The sequence below is a fragment of the Rhinolophus ferrumequinum genome, chromosome 8 (genome assembly GCF_004115265.2).
Source record: "Rhinolophus ferrumequinum isolate MPI-CBG mRhiFer1 chromosome 8, mRhiFer1_v1.p, whole genome shotgun sequence".
Classification (NCBI taxonomy): Eukaryota; Metazoa; Chordata; class Mammalia; order Chiroptera; family Rhinolophidae; genus Rhinolophus; species Rhinolophus ferrumequinum.
The window spans coordinates 23,425,798-23,445,331 of NC_046291.1; the positions used below are offsets into that span (position 1 = coordinate 23,425,798).

Consider the following 19,534-nt stretch of genomic DNA (forward strand, 5'->3'; position numbering starts at 1 on the left):
ATCATCCTGTGATTTTCCCAGCTGTACCCAAACTGGAATTAGTACCACTTGCTTCTGAAATTCAGCCACCATAACTTTCACATCAAAAATGTTTATGAAAACACTCAGGCCTTGAGACCTATTCTGGGTACTATAAAAAATGAAACAAACAGACATATTTTTCATTTCCCTGGAGATCTAGAATTCCGGTGTTTGTGGAATTCGTATTAAATTGCAACAAAGATGACTATAATGTTACCCAGATTGTCAGTATAGCTCACAATGTTAAATGTGGTTTAACATTTAACCGTGAAGGAAATAGAAAATTAGTATAATGTTTCCCATAGAAGAACAGGGCTCTCTTTAAATACTGATTTAATTATGAATAAATATATTTTGATAGCAAACGATAATAGTTTTAATCCTTTTCAAAGCAAGTGCCATTTTGCCTTCTTTTAAAGGTAGTTTACTAAAATTGCACTAGGTGGCAGTAGCATTCTGCTTCCACTGGTATATCAGTGATACGAGTAGTATTGTTTTCTAAGTAAATGTGTATGTTTTGTGATTTCTGAGATATTTCTTCTAATCTTCTGTTTTACTTGGATAAATATTTTACTAGATAAATAAATTTACCCAGATGAATATTTTCTCATTCAATGTAGGAATGTATTCAGAGAAGACGAATGACCAATACATGCCTACATCTACTCTAGAGCTGCACACACTATGGTTCTAGTTATTAAATTGGAATAGAAGACCTTTAAGTGTCATATTATTATTGGTCAAATGTAATTTTGTGACCATCTAACTATTAGTTATCTTTCTCTTTGTTATCCTTGAATTTTGAACATTTTGAACCTTTCTGACCATTTGGATACATTTCAGAAAAATTCATTTTAAAGATTGAGACTTACCATACTTAAGTAGCAAATAGTTATAAGATTTTCATTTCTTTTTATTCATGCTCTCCATATTTGATTTCAAGTCTTAACGATTTTCCATGGAATAGACAATGAAACAGTAAAATTCAGATATTAATGATAATGACTATCATTTATTATTATTTTTATCATTTTAATTATCATTATTTATCAGTATTTTCCCACTTTTTTCATTGCATTGTGCCTGTGTGCCAGACACTGATAAATGGATTGTCTTGGGTTTTTTTCATAGTGCGTAACTGTATAATTATCACACTTACCCTTATTTTACAGATAAGGAGATTGAGGCATAGAGAGTTTAAGTAACTTACCCAAGATTACACAGATATTCTAACTCTGGAAACTACACTTTAACTCACGCATTAGTATTACTACCTGGAAATTTAAGATAGATAGACCTCTTTTCTTTCCCCACTTCCTTCTCTCATGGGCAATAAAGTGAAAAGTCAGTATTCCTTTCTAATGCAAGCTTTAGTTATTTCCTGTGTGGTATGTGCTCTTGATTTGAAGGGCACAAAATATTAGAAAAATGCATAGGAGAGGAAAAAAAATAACACTTCTTCCTTATATTCCTCCAGAAAGGGAATATCCAGTTAAGACCTTGTGTGGGGGATTAATTAACTATAAAATTAGGTAGCAAATCTAAGATATTACACTATCTTATATTTGAGTCATAATATATTAGAGTACAACTAATGGTGTTGTTTAAATGCAATACTGGTCTACTTAACCTCTCCAAGTTGTCTTCCAGTTCCATAATTTTATGACTCTAAGAGTTCTGTCATTTAGAACTCTGAAAGAGACTCTATCTGGTCCATTTAGTACCTTCAGGAATTTTTTTTTTAAATGCTAGCTGCAGTATTATCTATTAGTGACTATTAATGAGTATTAAGAAATATTGCTACGAGCATGTTGATCATTCACAAAAAGCACCTTGCTAATGTCGACCGGCCAAATAATTCTCCAGGTAGGCCACCAAAAGAGCGGTTTATTCAGGAAAAGAAAAAGACACAAAGCCCCCAAGGAGTGTGAGAAGGCACACTTGCCAGCCGGTGTCCCAACTGGCCACCCAAGAGGGCTTCCCTATTCATTAGTATCCCCTCCCCCAGAAGTTACCACAAAGTTTAATAAGAAGTCAGGACTAGAGAGTTAACAAGGAGCCCAGCTCTACTCATAGTCCTCCCAGCTCTATGGTTAATCATCTTAAGATGCCAGTTCACTTTTATCACTAATAATGTGTAATACAATTAGTAGCTGCTATTTATTAGAAAATAATTTCAATGAATCATACATTGGGACATGAAAAAAATAATAATAATAATTTCAAAAAGTATGACACAATGTCTGCAGTGAAGAGCAAAGACCAAACCGGCTTTGTAACACCGAACTCAATGCCAAGAATATGTACATTTTTCATCTCTTTATCCCCAGAAGTAAATTATGTAAATTACTCTTGGAGGCATTAATACATTCAAACCTGTGGACCTCACTGCATGTACTGACACAAGAATTCTAAATGAGCCCATCCTGATCTGAAATTTAACTTCAGTTTCTAGAAGATCCCAGCGTTCTCATAGGAACAGCTCTCATATGAGAAAATTGGGCTTAGAGATCTTGATTCTCTCATATTAGAAAGAGTACATAAATTCTCAAATGTGCCATCCATGGGGGTGGGGGCGGGGGAAAAGTGTCTTGAGACTTGTCAGATTTTCCCTTATTTTCCGAATAAAGTGTCATTGAACTAAACCAGGAGTAGGCTTAGAACTTTAGAAGTGAGTTTCAGGGATTTTCACGGAACATATCTGTTTTCAATGTATAGAAAAGTATTTCCCCACTTTTTCACGTCTTATTCTATCTTTAGATTTTCTGTGAGTAAACTTGGATATGTTGGGTGGGAGTGGGGAACTTTGTGCTGATTAAAGGGTAGAGATTTGGCCCAATTAAATATAAATGAAAAGAAAGGGCTATAGAAAAAGTCAGGGAAAGAATGAGAAGGGAAGAAGGTTTCGATGTAACCCATGTTCTGAATTAGAGGTCGTGATAGAGAGGTAGGGAAAAGATGGCATCAGCCTTCCCACTGCTTGGTTTTGGAATCATTAGATGCCAGTTACACTGTCTTTTTCTAGAACAAGATGGGATAAAGCCAAGGGAAAGGTAGCCAGTTGGGTTTTCCATCAGCACGGTAGTTCTGTCTGCACACCTATGAGGAATCTGTCCTTCAGATCTCCTACTCCACCTGCCACACCCTGGTCTTGCCTGGTCCTCAGTCTTGTTATACTCCTTTTCTACTCTTTTCCAGAAATGGAAAGTACTCAAACTTTCCCCACCTCAATGATGCTGGAAGGTTTGAGAATTGCTGTAACCAATAGCAAAGGCAGGGCCAGCATCCTCTGACAATCGGGTCCCCAAAGCCTTCCTTTGAGAACTCAATCAAGGCTTTGGACTTGCCAGTACATAGATGGGGTACATTTCATTCTAGTTTGAGTTTCACTGAGACACGTTTGTCACTAACTTACATGCCTTTTATTAGCCACAGTGAAGATCTCACTCAAAACTTCCACAGCAGATGATCGCAACTCTTTTTCTACCTGAATTTCTACAAGGAAGATAGAGCCAGCTGGACTATAGCTGGGCCTTGAACTTACAAGGTCAACAGAATGGGGTGTACTTTTTGGAGGTTACCCAAAGTGGAAAGCCAGTATTTCAAATCCAAGCCACTTTCCTGAAAGACATTCAAGAGTTGGTGCTAAAGAGACCAGGTGTGAACTTAAAGTTCAAGATGTAAGAGCCAAGAGTCAGGAATACAAGAAAATTTGATTGAAGTGAGAGTAGTCAAGAACAATTGACGATGGTCTAGATAGAAGGATTTCCAAGAATACTATTGGTGGTTTATGAGCAGCAGGAAGAGATATATGGATATGTTAATACTGACAATTCAGTTAAAGTTAGAGCCTCTGCTAGATAAGCTTTGGGAGAGATAAGAGGGCAGGTGGGGAAATGAGGAAGAGGTTGAGGTACTGAACTTTGATCTCCTGAGTGCTATGATTCGGTTATTCTTCTATTGCATTCTACAGATCTAGATTAAATACTTTGCAATATAAAATAATATTTTTGATGTTGTCCCTCCAGATTGTTACTTTATTCCAAGACAAAGAAGGAGAATAGAGAAATATGATTACTTAATTTTATTAATAGAGAAAAATTCTTCATGGATTTAGATTCCGAAGGAAAATAGGTATTTTCAATAGTTGTATCTAAAGGACTACACCACAAGATGGTGCTCACCCATCAAAGCCATGCTGTTTTTCAAGAATCTTCCCTGGTCTACAATTTTTAATCTAAAACATACAATTATTATTTATGTATTTATTTTTGCATCTTTTCTTTTAGTACAAATTGCCTTAGCAATGAAATATAGTGGGTTTTAAATTTAAGCTCTTTAGTTAACATATGCCTCTTTTTTGGAGGGGAAAAAACAGGTAATTCTACTTTTGTTTTGTTCTAAAATTGTTTCATTATATAATTTTTGATTGCTAGGTGACTCAAAATATGCTCTTCTGCCATGCTCATTTTTATCTTTCATTTCCTTTAAATTCAAGACAGTGCAGCATAAGCTAGCAGAATTAAAAACACAAATATGTGTAACCAGAGCTTTTGTGGACAGCTGTCTCCAGCTGCATGAAGAAAAACGTCTGGATGCTGCCACTGCTGCCATGGCGAAATATTGGTATGTGTGCTACAGTAATTAAAATGTGGTGTTTTCACAGACTGTTATGGAATTCTTCCAACTTTAAACTCAACCTTGAGGGTCTTAAAGGAAGAAGGCTGTGTAAATGAAAACTAGCAGTAAGAGCCAACCTTTTAAAAAAAACGCTGAAAGGTCCCATTAAGTCTATTTATAATGTGCTGAAAATTACTCAAGTTGGTATTTAACATTTAGCGTGCCATTGAAAATAAAATACTAAGACACTGAAGTAGGATGTCTGATTAGTTTATTCAGGTAAGTTTAATTTCAAATTATCTGAAGTGTGGCACAATAGTGAGACCAAAAAATTACAACAAAACTTAAGAGTCCTGGAGTAGTCCCAATTCTTTCATTAAATATCTATAATTAAATTTCATTTTCTCTGGAACAACATTTTGATATCAGTGAAATGAGTAGATTGGACAGGATTTTTCTATTTAAGGTGTTTTTCAGGTCAAAGAAAAATTTCTGAAGAATTGACTATCCAATCAAAAGTTGCACATGCTGTATTAAGTGAAAAGAAAAAATGTCCTCTTAAGTTTAAAAAGACTTCCATTTATATTAAAGATGATTAGCAATGATATTAAAAATTAATTGATTGAAAAAAGACCCCTATACAGAGTTTTGTGTATTTTAAGATGCAAGAACATAGTTTAAATCAGATTCTAGATGTGAGTTTGGTTTCTTCTGTTTTAAAAAATAAACATTCTCACATCTCATTAGCCCAAAAATAACCTAGAAAAAATTCCTGTCATTATTCATTAACTTGTGTTCAGTTCAATCAGAAGTAGAATGGGGAAATATGCATAATAGTTTTATGTAATGATTCCAAAATAATAAAATTGTCAAGTTGAAATTGATGTGAAATTACTAGGAACCTGCCCTTTTGGGGAAGGCATTTTACATTTACATTTATAGCAAGTTCTTTGACCAGTTGGAAAAAGTGTAAAAGAAACTTTAGATATTTTTGAAAAAAACATATATTTGGATAGCTATTGACCTCATTGTTCTTTGAAAATACCAGGTTTACGTAGACATACTGGTATTCCATTTTGAAGCAGAGGAAAGAACTAGTTATAGCCCAGCAAATATTTCATTAAAATACTTGCCAAACACAAAAATTTATAGAATTCCAAATACTGTTGCCCCTGAGTCTTGTCTGTTAATCATTATATTGAATGTGTTTCTTAGGAATCATCTTCACCTGTCCTATGGCTTGAGTTAAACATTATTTTAAACATTATTTTAAATAAGAAAATGCTTACCTTTGCTTTATGTTTCCCGCTATTGAAAAATAAGTTGAAAAGAATTTTGACCTAACTTATATTTTTATGTTAAGGTGAATGAAATCCCTACCAGTTATCTGACAGGTTTTAATAATAGTTAAACTTATTGTAATAAGATCAGAAAAGAATATTTCTCAAGAAGTTCATATTAATATACATATACTTCAGGAACAATAATTCCCAAATAATCATGAATAAGTTTCCTATATGATGGCATGTACTTTAATAGTATAGTGCCCTCTTAGATTTTCACTTTTACTTTCGTTTATTTCTGAAAACCCTAAAAATAATTTTTTTCCACAGTTACTGGAATTGAAAATTGTAGCCCTCAGGTAGGAAGTGACATATTTGGGGGAAGAAAAAAAAAAAAGAGACATACTACAAAAGCAAAAGGAACTAGATGGCTATATAATTATGCCATTAACTTAGATCATTATAGAGAATCTAAATAAATTAGATCAAATTCAAATTTTTTACTGCATTTTTTTTCAGGCCTTAAATGGCCCAAACCAAATAGTCTATGCTTTCATATTTTGTTTCTATTCTTAACAAAAACCCAGCCAGAAATGTAATTGATAAAGTATTCATTATTGTGAAAATTCTCCTGAGATTTATTTCATATGTAATTTACACACAATTACAGTGATATCTCTGGTTGGCTAATATACCTAGTTTAAATTGTTTGATAAATGTATGCATTTCGTAAATAATTTGTTTCCTAATTGTGAAGCATCTCGTGCAAATCCATTTCAAATGTTCCTTTTCTGCTTTTTATTTCGGTCATGTAGGGCATCTGAGGTACAAAACAAGGTAGCTTATGACTGTGTACAGCTCCATGGAGGCTGGGGATACATGTGGGAGTACCCAATTGCAAAGTGAGTATCGCTGTTCTGTTACACTCTTCTGGATGATGTGAAGAGAAAGGAAAATCACTGTACATAGTACGTTAAGTACAGAGGGAAAGGAGGTGCAAAATCTTTGTATTTTTCAACTGACTACTCAATGTATTCAAGCAGATGGAATCAGCTTTATGATATCTGCTCACCACTAGGATTTCATTTTTAAAGAGAGTGAAGAGGTCAATATGCTAAAGCTTGATGCTTGGCTTTACTTGACTTATACAGAGGACTAATATCACATTTTTAATAGTTGAATAATGTTTTATTTTTGATTAACCATAGTTATTCAGGTTATAGATATAATTGACTTATTTTCTGTAGCTATTGGGCAGCTCATAATGTTTTAATCTCAGGGTGTATACAATTTACAACCTTTTATAAAAACTCAGCCATAAGTAGGGCTTTTTCCCTTTTTGTGACTGTAGGCATGAAGTAGTTAAATGATTTTTTTTTAATCAATCCTTGGGCTTGGATTTTGGTATATCCTTTTAGAACTACTTCAAACAGGACTTTCATCAAAAGCAGATTTGTTTTTTATCTCTATATAGTCAGGAAATCAAAAGTAAACATCGAGTTATGGTAGCACAAATTAAATTATCACTGAAATTTTTCCTGAGCATTGTCATGTTTTATTCACAATATTAACCCCTCTATTCACAATAATTCACAATGTTAGGAAAGTAATATAATAATGGATGTTTATATTTTTTTACTTAACTGTGCTGTTACAACTGCTGCTGGGAAAGTAGACATGTGGTGGCTCAGTGTTTGTCTGGTTTAGTTCCGGGTTCTAAGGAAGACGTATTAGGTGAAGAGCAGTCAACCATCTACATAGCCCAGGACTCAAGTATAGTAAGTCTTGGCCTCTGTTTTCTCAGAAGCTATTCCTTCAGGTCATTAGCAAGCAAAAATGGGAGCTTGATGGCTTAGTATTTGAAATCCCTGCTTTCAGTTTGAGAGACTTATATTTCCTTTCAGGAATAATAATCCCTTTCTTGGCCAGTTTGTTACTTCAAAGATCGTATGAACTTTTAAACTAGACTGCTATTTCTCTCCCCAAAGACATAGAGAAGGAACTTCTTACAACAAGAGAGAATAGTAGCTAGTATCAGAAAAAACTGATTAGACACATTAGGCAGTATGTGGATGTGTACAGACTGTGATTTAAGAGAAAAAAATCTAAGTGTGTTTCTTATATCCTCAGATTAAGCTACATATAGTCTTTGTGTGTGTGTTTGTGTGTGTTGCTGAGTCTTGGTTTCATAGAAAAAGAGGTGCTTTTTGTTTTGTTTCATTATATTTGTTTTTTTTTTTTCTTTTTAAATAACTGCTCTTAAGAATGAGTTTATTTCAGTCTTAATCACTAGGCTTGGGACCTGTGAGAAGTGAGGCTTAAGCTTTGCCATTTCAAGATTTCGCTGCCATGCTAGGAAGAGCAGCCTGAGACACAGAGCTTCATCATTTGTGTGGTTAAACATTCATTCTGCTGCCTTTCTCTGTTAATTTTAGTTGATGACTGAATTTAATTAGTAACCTATAAAAGGTCTACTGATCGCTGTTGTTACTTATTCCATTGGAACTTCTGTAATGAAAAAAGTGCCCAACCCAGGCCAAAAATGTCTAAAAGCATTGAGATTGCTGTAGTAGTCTGAAATCCCAGGTAGATCCTCTAAATGCAGGGGCTGAATTTTGTGGACAACAATGGAATCTGTTCAACAGAAAAAAATACATATTTATAAACACAAATGTCTTTAGATTTTCAAGTTTCTCTAGACAGTAGGTATTGAGACAATAAAATTATTTTGTAATACAGTAAATCAAATCTGTAAATATTTATTGACTACTTACTCTTTGCAAGGTACCATGATGAAATGTGGAGAAACATAAATCCAGAATAGGTCACGTTTCTAGAGAGCCGGTGCATTTAATTTGTCTCAAAAATTCAATTAAAAAAAGAAAAGCATTTTATGCTTGAAAAAGAAATGCCTTTGAGTTTGTCTACTAGAAAGTCCAAAGCTCAATAACTAGCTCTACATTCCTGGGTCAATGAAAATATTGTGATGTAATAAAAAAGATACTTGCCAAAATGGCAGGCTACCTACTTTCTCATCCCAGTCTGCTGATCATTTGTTATTTGAGCATTAAATAGAAACTATTAATGAGTAAATATATTAACTTCTCTGCACCTCAGTTCCTTTACCTGCAAAACAATACAATATTTATTCTCCCTGATCCCAGACTGAGAGGATAAAATGAGACGAGAAAAGGTAAAAACAACTATACAGCATCATGGTTATTGTCATTGCTACCAAAAGTACATTTTTGAAAACATTTTTTTCATTTTTTTGTGCCAGTGAATTCAGCCACTCAGGATTTTAACCTCATACATTACTGGGGTGACTATTAACCATTTCCAAGAAATAAGTTACTTGTTAACTTTGTGGGAAGTAATATTTTCTAAAGCATCATTTTATACCCCTGAGGGCAGCAGTGGTGGTGGAAATCTAAAGGGGTGTTAGAAAATATGTACACTCTTTTCTCTTTTGTTTTCTACAAAACTAGTGGACTTCAACTTCCTTGGAAAACATTAAAGATAGCAAGAAATTAAAACATTCCATCCATTTCTAAATCTAAATTGGCCTTTTAAGAAAGATACCATATGTGCTGACTTTTACAAAATTAAATCAAACAAAAGAAAGCTATAAATGGTATTTTGAATTTGTAATCTCTTCAAGCAAACTAAAACAAAGCTATATTGATAGATGATCACTATCTTAATAGAATTCTGTAATTAATACAATCGAGGATGAATGCCATACTGAAAAAAAATTTATGAAAAACTTTTATTGTTTGGATTTCATTAAATGAATACTTTAAAGTAATTAATAGTTACATGGTGAGAAAAAATTTATAATTTCTAATATCTTTTATTTATTCATTCAATCATCTTCTGATTTACCCAGAGCTTATGTGGATGCCCGACTTCAGCCAATCTATGGTGGTACCAATGAAATAATGAAGGAGCTGATTGCAAAAGAGATCGTCAGTGACAAATAGACATCTGCCCACATCCTGGAATCCTATTACAACTAATCTGGTTTTAAATCTACTCAAAATAAAATGCAACCTGGAGAGGGAGGAAACACTAAACATGTTTTTGTCTGCTTTCCTATAGAGAAAGAAATCAAATGCAAATATGAGATTAACACAGTGGGAGGAGAAAACTTTGAATCCAAAGATTCTAAAATTCTCCTACATAAGGTTTAAATTTTAATTTTATATATAGTTAAAAGGCAAAGATTTTCTTATTCTAGAAGCCTTAGTGTTTCACTTATCCCTAAAATTCTGAAAAAAACATAATTTATTAAATGTTTAAAATTGAGGCAGAAATAATTTTGTTCTTATACTATAAAAACAATAATAATACAGCACATTGACATTGAAAGGAAAAGAAACATAATTTAGAATACAAAATAATTTCAGCTATGTTTTGTTTGCAATTCCCCAGAACAGTGGAATTCTACCGCTCTACCCTAAGTCTCTGTTCTTAAGTCATGGAACCGTGTCTTCAAACAAAAGTTTATGTAGAGTCCCTTAAAATGCTGATGAATGAAGGGCTACTGTAGTTGAAGCAAGAATCCTTCCAAACACTTAGCTAAGCACTTGCCTAACCCCACTAGAGAAGCCATTGGTTCTCTCATCCACTGACACTTGGGCTTTCAACAGATTCCTATCCCACTTTTACAGAAGGATAAAGAATAATTCATTATCCTTTAGTTTTAAGATATTGGTATATTGTATAAGTATCAAAATAGTGACTTTTATTTTAGAACAGTGTATTTTTTTAATTAATTTAACAAATACTTTATGTCTTCTATACTCAAGGCTGTTAAAAATAAGATGGCAAATGAAACTAGGCAAGATTCCTGCTAATGGATGAATAAACAAATAAGTTATAATAAATAAAGAAGTAAATAAATAAACAAGTTCAAATCATGATAAAGGCCATAAAAGGAATAAAGTAAGCATTTAAAATACGAAAGTGAGGAAACGATGTTTGATTTGAAACAAAAAGTAATTATTATCAAAAACACAAAGCATTAATTTAATTTGTAAACAGTTGGCATCCTTTCGGTACTTGTTTTTCTGTGCATATACTGGTGAGACAGTGAATAAAGTAGTTTTTATAAGGAAAGAAATATGTATTCTTTTTCAGTTTAGAAAGCATAAGTATTTTATTTGGTGTTGTTGGTATTAAACATTATTTTTTAATTCAACCAGTATGATTGGACAGAGCAGAGCGAAGAGAAAATACTTTCATACCATTCCTAGAATTATACACCTCTGACTTGCTCTTGGGTAATTTATTTGATTGCCAGCTTGAGTTTTTTTGCTCATTTGCATTAAATACCCATACAAAATGGGTTAAAGTAAATTTTTATTAGATAGTATACAGTATGAGCACCTTTCATCTCCCTCATACTATCAGGAAACTATACGATTAGACGGATCAACCCTTCCACCCTCACCCCTCAGCCTCTTTCTCTTCCTTTCCCAATCTTAAAGGAAACTAGATTTTAGGAATACAACATCTGTAGGATATAAAGTAAATTAATATAGTAGGGAAAACCTGTTATGTACTGGTTGACAAACTTGGGTTTGAATGATAACGCTACCATTTAGGACCCATGGTGATTTATTTAACGTCTCAGGATTCTTTCAGTTGCAAATGACAAAAGAAACGCAATTCACACCATCATAAGCCAAAAGTGAATGTGCTAGCTTAAAAGGATTGTGGCCGTAGCTCATGCAATCTAAACAACTGTGGGAACTAGAGTCTCAGGGGCCTGATTTTAGGGTTTAAGCCTGCCAGCACTTAACACTGTACACACTTATTTTCACCTTTCTTTGTAAATTGGCCTAATGGACACTGCAGAGAAATTTCATTCCAGGGCCTATAAAAATGACCTTGGGCTGCTCCAGGATCACATCCTGGAGCACAATGTCATTATAAGGTCGAGGAAAGGAGCACTGTGATTGACAGTCCCATCAGGAGCACAGAGACTGAGAGAAGCAGTTCCTGGAGCAGAGTGGTATTATCAAAAGAAAGGGAACAGAGAAGTCTGCTGGGCAGACCTGAATCATACACACACACGCACAAAGCTATTACAGTTCACTAGAGCTAGGAATAGGTTCTAGTAATTTTGATATATAAGAAAGTGAAAGGATTTCTAAGGTAAGACACTATCTTGGAATGATCGCTGGGACATTTTCTATCTCTGCTAAATTTGTTGCTTATCTTGCCAACTATTGTTGTTTTGCACCCTCAAAAGAAACACGAGTTGTATCATGAGCTTAAAACTGAAAGCAAAATAGGGAGTTCAGAATGTGCTTCTTACCCTTTCATTTGGTTTTCATTTCTGAAATAGCTAATCATTGTGTTTTGCTTGTGTGGCTTTGGTTGCTCTTTCCAAGGGAGGGAGTTTATCGTCTGTATCTCACACAGTGCAGAGTGCTCAAGAAATGATAAATAGTAATAGTGCTCAAAAGAACAGATTGGACCAACACAGCAAGAAAGCCACAGTGTGTAAATAATTAATGAGAATCAAAAAGCTTGAGTAATTTTGGTTTGCGGCTGAGATTTTTAGAATCATAGTTATTGCTTTAAAATTATTTTTGCCCTAATTTCTTTGATAGTGTCATTGAAATGACAAGATGTAAGAGAAACTGTTTTGAATTGCTACTGTAAAATCTAACTGCAAATCTTCACTAATCTAGTAATTTTAGTAGTTTACTGCACAGGTATAAGATTTCTAGGATACTAAATTTTTTCATAGGTCAGTATTATTTTTGGCATACACAGCATTTATTTATTTGGAGTCATTGGAAAGATTTGACATTGAGATGGAAACCAACTGTAGGCCTATCATGTCTACTGCTTTATAATACATGTTGAAAAGAAGTTCTACTCTATTTTTGAATTCTAACTTTCCATTTTTAAGAAAAAATGTTACAGAAAACTTCAAACATACTCAAAAATGGGAAGACTGTATAATGAAACTCGAGCTTCAACATTTGCCAATGTATCTCCCCCACTTTTTTTCTCAATTATTTTAAAGCAAATCCCAGATTTAATCCTATCTCTTATGTATACATATATTTCCAACTGATGAAGATTTTTTGTTTTTTGTGTTTTTTTGTTTGTTTTTTCACATAACTACAAGGCCATTATCATACTTTAAAAACTTAAATTTAACATATAGTTCCAAATTAACATTAAATTTTTCTTGGTTGTATCAGTGCCTTTTGTGGCTAGTTTGTTCAAATCGGGATCCAAACAAGGCCAACAAATTGCATATTTTTATATTGTCTCCTAAGTCTCTTATAACAGTCCTCCCTTCTTTCTTTTTTCCTTCTCTTTCTAAATTTTTTTAAAATTAACATATAGCAAATTTGCCCCACACATACATTTTTTTGGTTTACATATATACGGTAAAAAAGCCCTTTTCTAGTTCTCTGAATTTTAGCATATGTACAGATTTATGCAAGAACCAACATAATCAGGATACAGAGCAGTTTCATCACAGCCAAAAACATCCCCATGCCCTTTGTAGTCACGTTCTCCCTGGACCTCTAACCCCTGGCAACCACTGATCTGTTCTCTGTTATTATAGCTTTGTCATTTTGAGACTGTCATAAAAATGGAATCATATAGTATATAACCTTTTAAGAATGGCTTCATTCTTTTAGCAAAATGTGCTTAAGATTTATTCATGTTGCATGAATTAATAGTGTGTTTCTTTTTTAGTGCTAAATAGTATTCCACTGTATGGATGTCCCACAGTTTGTTTATTCATTAGCTTGCTTAAGGACATCTTTGGTGCTAAGATTAAATTCCTAGGAGAGAAATTACTGAGTCAGAAAGGTAAATGTATGTTAAACATTATAAGAAATTGCCAAGGGGTGGCCAGATGACTCGGTTAGAGCGTGAGCTCCTAACAAGAAGGTCACCAACTCAATTCCCACACGGGCCAGTGAGAAGCAACGGCTTGAACTTGGAGCTGAGCCGCCGGTGGACGACCAGTTGTCTCAGTGGTTGGACTATGGTGCTCATAACACCAAGGTCAGCAGTTCGAGTCCCACATGAGCCAGTGAGCTGTGCCCCCCACAACTAGATTGAAAAATGAAGACTTAACGTCCTAGAAAAACACACTGTTCCCCAATATTCCCCAATTAAAAAAAAAAAAGAAAGAAAAAAAGAAAAGAAATTGACAAACAGCTTCTCAGTTGTCTATCATTTTGTCTTCCTACCAACAATGTAAGAGTTTGAATTGCTCTGCATCTTCTCCAGCACATGCATTTTTTAATTTTATTTTGTTCTAATAGGTATGTTGTGGTAGCTCATTGTGGTTTTCATTTGCATTTCCCTAATGTTTAATGATAATGATAACGAGCTTTAAATGTGATGTTTGTCTTCCAGATATCTTCTTTGGCCAATGGTCTATTTTAGTTGGTTTGCTTGTTTTTTTGTTTTTTATAGTGAACTTCAAGAATTCTTTATATATTTCAACATTGTCAAGCCAGGCAAAGCCAGGCTGACAGATTCAGCCAGTAAAGGAACAAGGAGCCTTTTTGAGACTCACTTTACAGCCTACATAGAGAGTGAAAAAGACAAGTCGCCAAAGGTATCAGCTCTTTGTGGCCATTGCACAGGATGGCAGTGAAACAAGAGGCCAGAAGACTGCAGCAGGAGCGATGAGAGACTCTGTTTCTGAGGAGCCCGTTCCATGATGCTTCTGAGCAGTTTTATAGCTGCAAGTGTGCCTTCAGGGTGGTGAGGCAGAAAGCCTCAGCCCCTTCAGAACATTTTAAACAACAAGAAGATGTCTCCAGACGGCCTCCTTGGTATAGGGAAGCAAGTGAAAAATGGCCTCGTAACAGCACCTCACAAATCTCCCATGTTCCAGGAGGGCTGCAGGCATTCTGTTGAGATTCAGCTGTCCTTCGAGCCTTGCCTGTGTGGCCTAGGTGGCAGGGTGTAAGGTCATCAGGCTCTGGCTGTTCCCCCAGATGCAAGTTCTTTGTCAGACACGTGGATTTGTAAATATTTTCTCTACATGTAGCTCTAGTCCTTTTATTCTCTTAACAGTGTGTTCTATAAGAGCAAAGGTTTTTAATTTTGATGAATTCCAATTTTTTTTCTTTTCTGAATCATGCATTTGGTATCATATCTAAGAACTCTTAGCCCAAATTCAAGTCATAAAGTTTTCCTCCTATGTTTTCTTTTAAGAACTTTATGTTGTACATTGTTCATTTAGATCTGTGTTCCATTTAGTAATTTTTATAAGATGTGAGATTTATGTTGAGGTTCACTTTTTGACATACAGTTAGTCTAATTCTTCCAACACTACTTGTTGAAAAGAGTCTCCTTTTCTTCATTGAATTGCCTTTGCACTTTAGTAAAAAATCAATTGACCATATTGGGTCTCTTCTGAACCCTGTACTGTTTTACTGATCTATGTATCTCCTCCTTTGCCAATACTACACTGTCTTGGCTACAGTATGTTTATAGGAAGTCTTAAAATCAGATCATGGAATTCCTCCAATGTTATTCTTTTTTTTTTTTTTTTTTTTTTTTTTCAGAATTGTATTGGCCATTCAAATTCCTTTTCCTTTTGGTACAAATTTTTGAATCAACTTGTCTATATTTACAAAAAGAAAAAACGCTGCCATGTTTTTTTCTGGAATTAGAGTAAATCTGTAAATCTCTTTGGAGGGTATTTCCACTTAGGCTGTGTTGCGTCTTTCAATCCATGAACAGGGAATGTCTCAATTTATTAGGTCTTCTCTGATTTATTTCTTCAGCATTTTGTAGTTTTCAACATACAGACACTATACATATTTTGTTATATTTACACTTAAGTATTTTATTTTATTTTGGTAGCTACTGTAAAATGTATTAATGTCAAATTCTGGTTTACAATTGTTTATTGCTAATGTAACTGATGTTTGTTGGCCTTGTATCCTATGGTTTGCTAAAGTCACTTATTAATTCTAGGAGGTTTTTGTAGATAACTTGGGATTTTCTACATAGAAAATATCATCCATGAATAGGGCCAATTTTATTCCTTTTTAATATATGAAGGCTGACAATTAAGTTCGCAAACTAACCCCAGAAAAATTGCTGAATACCTCATTGCTGAATATCACTACAGTCACCTTTGAAGTACTCCCCTTGGGAAGTTATGCACCGATGCCAGCACCTATCCCACCCTTTAAAGCAATTTTGGAACTCTTTTTCTGGAATGGCCATCAAAGCTCTCATCATATTACCATTGATGTCCTGAATGTCATCAAAATGTCTTCCTTTCAATATTTCCTTTATCTTCGGGTAAAGAAAGAAGTCACTGGGGGCCAGATCAGGTGAGTAGGGAGGGTGTTCCAATACAGTTATTTGTTTACTGGCTAAAAACTCCCTCACAGGCAGTGCCGTGTGAGCTGGTGCATTGTCGTGATGCAAGAGCCATGAATTGTTGATGAAAAGTTCAGGTCGTCTAACTTTTTCATGTAGTCTTTTCAGCACTTTCAAATAGTAAACTTGGTTAACTGTCCAGTTGTTACAAAGTCATAAAGAATAATCCCTCTGATATCAAAAAGGTTAGCAACATTGTTGTAACAAGTTCTTAATTGTCAGACCTCATGTATACGTTTCATTTCTTTTTCTTTTCTTCCTTCCTTTCTTCCTTTTTTCCCTCTCTCTCTCCCTCCCTCCCTTCTTTCCTTCTTTTCTCCCTGCTTCCGTTTTTTTCTCTTTTATTGTGACTAGAACTTCTACTACAATGTTGAATATGAATGTTAAGAATGGACATCCTTGTTTTTTCCTTACCTTAGGGGGAAAGCATTAGGTTTTCACATTAAGTATGATTTTTTAAAGTAGATTTTTTTGGAATTGCCCTTTATTGTGTTTAGGAAATTCCATTCATTCTTAATAATTTGATTTTTTTTTAATCATGAATGAATGGATAATGAATTGTGTCAATTGCTTTATTGTATCAATTGACATAATCATGTGGTTTTCCTTCTTTAGACTATTGATATAGCAGATTGCATTGATCGCATCTTGAATACTGAACCAACCTTACATTCTTAGGATAAATCCCACTTGGTCATTGCATATTATAATTTTTACATATTGTTTGGCATGATAATAGTTTATTAGGAATTTTTGCATCTATGTTCATAAGCAACATTGGGCTCTAATTTTCTTTTCTTGCACTGTCTTTACCTGATTCTATTATCAGGGTAATGCTGACCTCATAAAATGAGTTAGGCATTATTTCTCCCTTTTTCCTCCATGCCATTGATTTGCTGGAAAATACCTAGTCACTTATTTTGTAGAATGTCTACTGTTATTGACTTATCTGATTAATTTTTCATGGTGATTCCTAATTTATTCCTTTATTTACTATGTTTCTTGTAAACTGATTGTTAGACCTAGAGGCTTAATTAGATCCAGGCTCAATATTCTGTTGCATCACACCATGAGACATATAACATGTAGTTGTCTCAGTTTTAGTGATACTGAGATTGATCAGCGGATTCAGGTAACATTAGTCTGATACCTCTGTAAAATTCCCTGTCAACATTTTACCTGGTAGTTTTAACATCTATTGAGAATTAGTTTCAAAATCTATTATTTCATTTGGAGTTGTAAAAATTGATTTTCTAATATTTTAACTCCTTTTGAATTAACTTCCATAAAGAAGAACTTTCAAGTTTTTGGTCAGTCTGTATGTCTGATGGGCCCTCTCGAAATCAGAAGCTGAGACACAGAAGTACAAAATGAAAAGCGAAGGAAGTCATATTGGGCAGGGAGAATGGAGCCTTAGACAGTGAAGCGGATCTGACAAAATTTTGCCCTATACAATGAGGACCTCTGGAGTAAATCCTGCCCGTTAGTGGAGTCCCACAATTGGCAGGAATGGCCAGTCCCTTGTTCCTCTGCCCTGCTCAGTCATTTTCTGGGGACTGCCTGGGAAGAGGTAGCCTTGGCTTAAAGCTAATATGCATCCTAAAGGTGCTAAAACCTGGAGGCTCACTTAACTGTGTTCCTTACAACAAAACAGGAAGTTCTTTCTTGAATGGAGAGCTGGGATTTATACCTCCATGGCTACCACATCCTGAAATACAATTTGTGAATGAAAGGCAGAATAACTTCCTGATTTTTTTTTCCCTTCATCAATTTTCAGAGTAATGAGTGGAGGCCCCAGCCAACTCCAATAGTGGTGATATTATTAGTATTAATAAGGACTGATGGATTTTGGAAATTTAATGTATTTTAATTAATTGCAGTCATTCTTTTTGATGCATAAATTGCTTCATCCTAGGCCAGTTAGAGTCCCTTTAAATTTGTTCTTATATTTTCTTTTTCCTTTGTATTATGGAAAATATCAAACATATACAAGAATACAGAGAATAGTATAATAAGCCACCATATATACATCGCCCCGCTTTGACAATTACCAATTCATGACTGAGCTTTAGTCATCTATATCCCCGTTTACCCCCTACACTCAGGGATTATTTTAAGACAATACCAGACATCATGTAATCCTGAGTCATTTTGACATGAGCTGTTATTTATGACAGTGTCTTTGCTGTCTGGCACAACAAAATTTCCCATATCCATCACATACAATTCTTGCCCTATAGCTGAAATTAGCCATTTTCCCCCCGAAAGATCCCCAGTTTATTGTAGTGGGGATTTTCTAGTTTCAAGCTATTACCAAATGTATTTGTTTATTTTATTTTACATTCTATTTCATAAAATCTCTCTTGAAATTATTTTGATTACTAAAAATTGTACATTTCCTTCAGTCTTTTCCTTAAATCTAAACTCACCAGAAGTTTATCTTAACATATCCCAAGAGAAGTTGTGTTTCATTTTACAATAGAAAATGATATTAGATACATTTTTTTTCTGTTGCAAGAAACAGAAAGCTCAAATCAAATTTGGCTTAAAAAATTGAGGAAGGGCTCACAAAACTGGAAACTCAGGGCAGACTCAAAGCTGGTTGACTGAACATCTTAGCTTTGTCAGTAAGAACACACTTTACCACTTGCTTTCCATCTCTGTGTTCTGTCATTTATAGTATAGACCTATTTCTTAAACTGGACCATGGGATGGGCTTTCTTGTTCGTATCTAGAGTGACAGAATAGACTTGTACCTAGTATTTTGAGCATAAATGCTGAAATTCACTTTCATGGGGCTAGTTTGCATCACATGCCCACCTCTGAACCAATGATTGTGACAAGAGAAATAGAATGTATTAATTGGCTTAAGCCAGGGAGGGCCCACTTTGGGACATGGAGGTAGGAGCAGATTCACTCAAAGCACATGAGTTGGGTGGAGGGCTGAATACTAGCATGAAAATTAAGAAAATATTAGGAAAGGGGAATTAGGGAATAGAAACCAAAAGGCAACTAACAAATACCTACTACAAAAACTACAAACTAGATCCTGGTTGTTGGGATTAGTGCCAGTAGATTGTCATATCTCAAATCAGACATAGGCTCATTTTTTGATGCCACTTAAAAAAAAAATGTTTACATGATTTTTGTAGTAGAGAGTTTCAATATTCACCAGTGCACAGATCTCCTTTCTGGGCACAAAGAGAAGTTTA

General features: G+C 34.5%; 1 protein-coding gene across 2 annotated transcripts in view; it reads left to right on the plus strand.

Annotated features, from left to right (window-relative positions):
• The window catches only part of ACADL (acyl-CoA dehydrogenase long chain), a 36,236-nt gene extending 21,235 nt beyond the window's left edge, over window positions 1-15,001 (plus strand). Inside the window, exons 9-11 of one of the 2 annotated variants that reach the window (XM_033111503.1) lie at window positions 4,520-4,647; window positions 6,740-6,826; window positions 14,391-15,001. In XM_033111503.1, the coding sequence (XP_032967394.1) occupies window positions 4,520-4,647; window positions 6,740-6,826; window positions 14,391-14,574 (399 nt within the window). In that variant the 3' untranslated portion in view covers window positions 14,575-15,001. Of the gene's footprint in view, window positions 1-4,519; window positions 4,648-6,739; window positions 6,827-9,813; window positions 11,040-14,390 lie in introns of those variants that run through there. The other variant, XM_033111504.1, reaches the window with a different exon arrangement.
• Window positions 15,002-19,534: the final 4,533 nt, after the last annotated feature.